Here is a 936-nt window from a genome sequence, read left to right as displayed (position 1 = left end):
TACCCCCTCTCCCCTGTGTCCCCCACCGTGTCCCCCCCATCCTACCTGGAAGGACTTGACGAAGGTCCAGAGCAGCGTGCGGATGCCCTCGCCCTTGGAGAGCAGCTTCACCAACCGCATCACGCGGAAGAGCCGGAAGAAGGTGATGGAGATGCGGGAACTGTCCTCCGAGCTCTGTGGGGAGGGGGGTCAGGGGCACCCCAAAACCCCTGCACAGCCCCCCCCAAAACTCCCCCGGCTGGGGACACCTCCCCGTACCTCACCAACGTGTCCCCCGTTCTGTGACAGATGTGACGATGGAGATGGAGATGATGGAGACAGACAGATGGACATGAGGACATGGACGGGGAGAGACCCAGACATCCAGGACTGCCCCAAACCCCCAGCCTCCCCCGAGCCAGGGGACGAGGAGGGCGACTCACGTTGACCTCGGTGACGGCAATGTCCACCACGCTGCCCACCACGATGAGGGCATCAAAAGTGTTCCAGGCGTCACAGAAGTAATGCTGGGGAAGGGGAGGTGGTGAGGACCCTCTGTCCTGTGACCTCCCCTTGTGTGACCCCCGGTGTGACACCCCCTGCCTTGTGTCACCCCTGGTGTGACACCCCCCACTGTGTGACCCTCTGTGTGACACCCCCATTGTGTGACCCCCGGTGTGACACCCCCTGTCTTGTGTGAGTGCATCACGTAGTTGAGGGGCTTCGACTGCTCGTAGTGCGGGGGGAGGGGGGGGGACACGGGGGTCTGGCACTGTCCCCTCCCTCTGTGACCCCCCGGTCCCCCAGGTGTCCCCCCACCTGCACAGCCAGCGCGATGGTGTTGAGCAGGATGAGGACGAACATGATGTACTCGAAGGCGGTGGAGTTGACCATGGCCCACACGCGGTACTGGGTGCGGTTCTTGGGGATGTAACGGCGCAGCGGCTGCGGCGTCAC

At 63.8% G+C, this 936-nt stretch overlaps 1 protein-coding gene across 1 annotated transcript in view; it reads right to left on the bottom strand.

The window, feature by feature from the left end:
- Window positions 1-936, bottom strand: part of LOC103618144 (voltage-dependent L-type calcium channel subunit alpha-1F) — a gene marked incomplete at its 3' end in the record, with an annotated part of 29285 nt that overhangs the window by 4180 nt on the left and 24169 nt on the right. The window contains 5 exon segments of the mRNA XM_017736712.1: window positions 46-174; window positions 259-279; window positions 423-510; window positions 513-719; window positions 800-935. Coding sequence (XP_017592201.1) covers window positions 46-174; window positions 259-279; window positions 423-510; window positions 513-719; window positions 800-935 — 581 coding nt within the window.

Source organism: Corvus brachyrhynchos, unplaced genomic scaffold (assembly GCF_000691975.1).
Source record: "Corvus brachyrhynchos isolate BGI_N302 unplaced genomic scaffold, ASM69197v1 scaffold660, whole genome shotgun sequence".
Classification (NCBI taxonomy): domain Eukaryota; kingdom Metazoa; phylum Chordata; class Aves; order Passeriformes; family Corvidae; genus Corvus; species Corvus brachyrhynchos.
The sequence above is the reverse complement of the archived record's forward strand: the minus strand, read 5'-3'. Positions and strand labels throughout refer to the sequence as shown.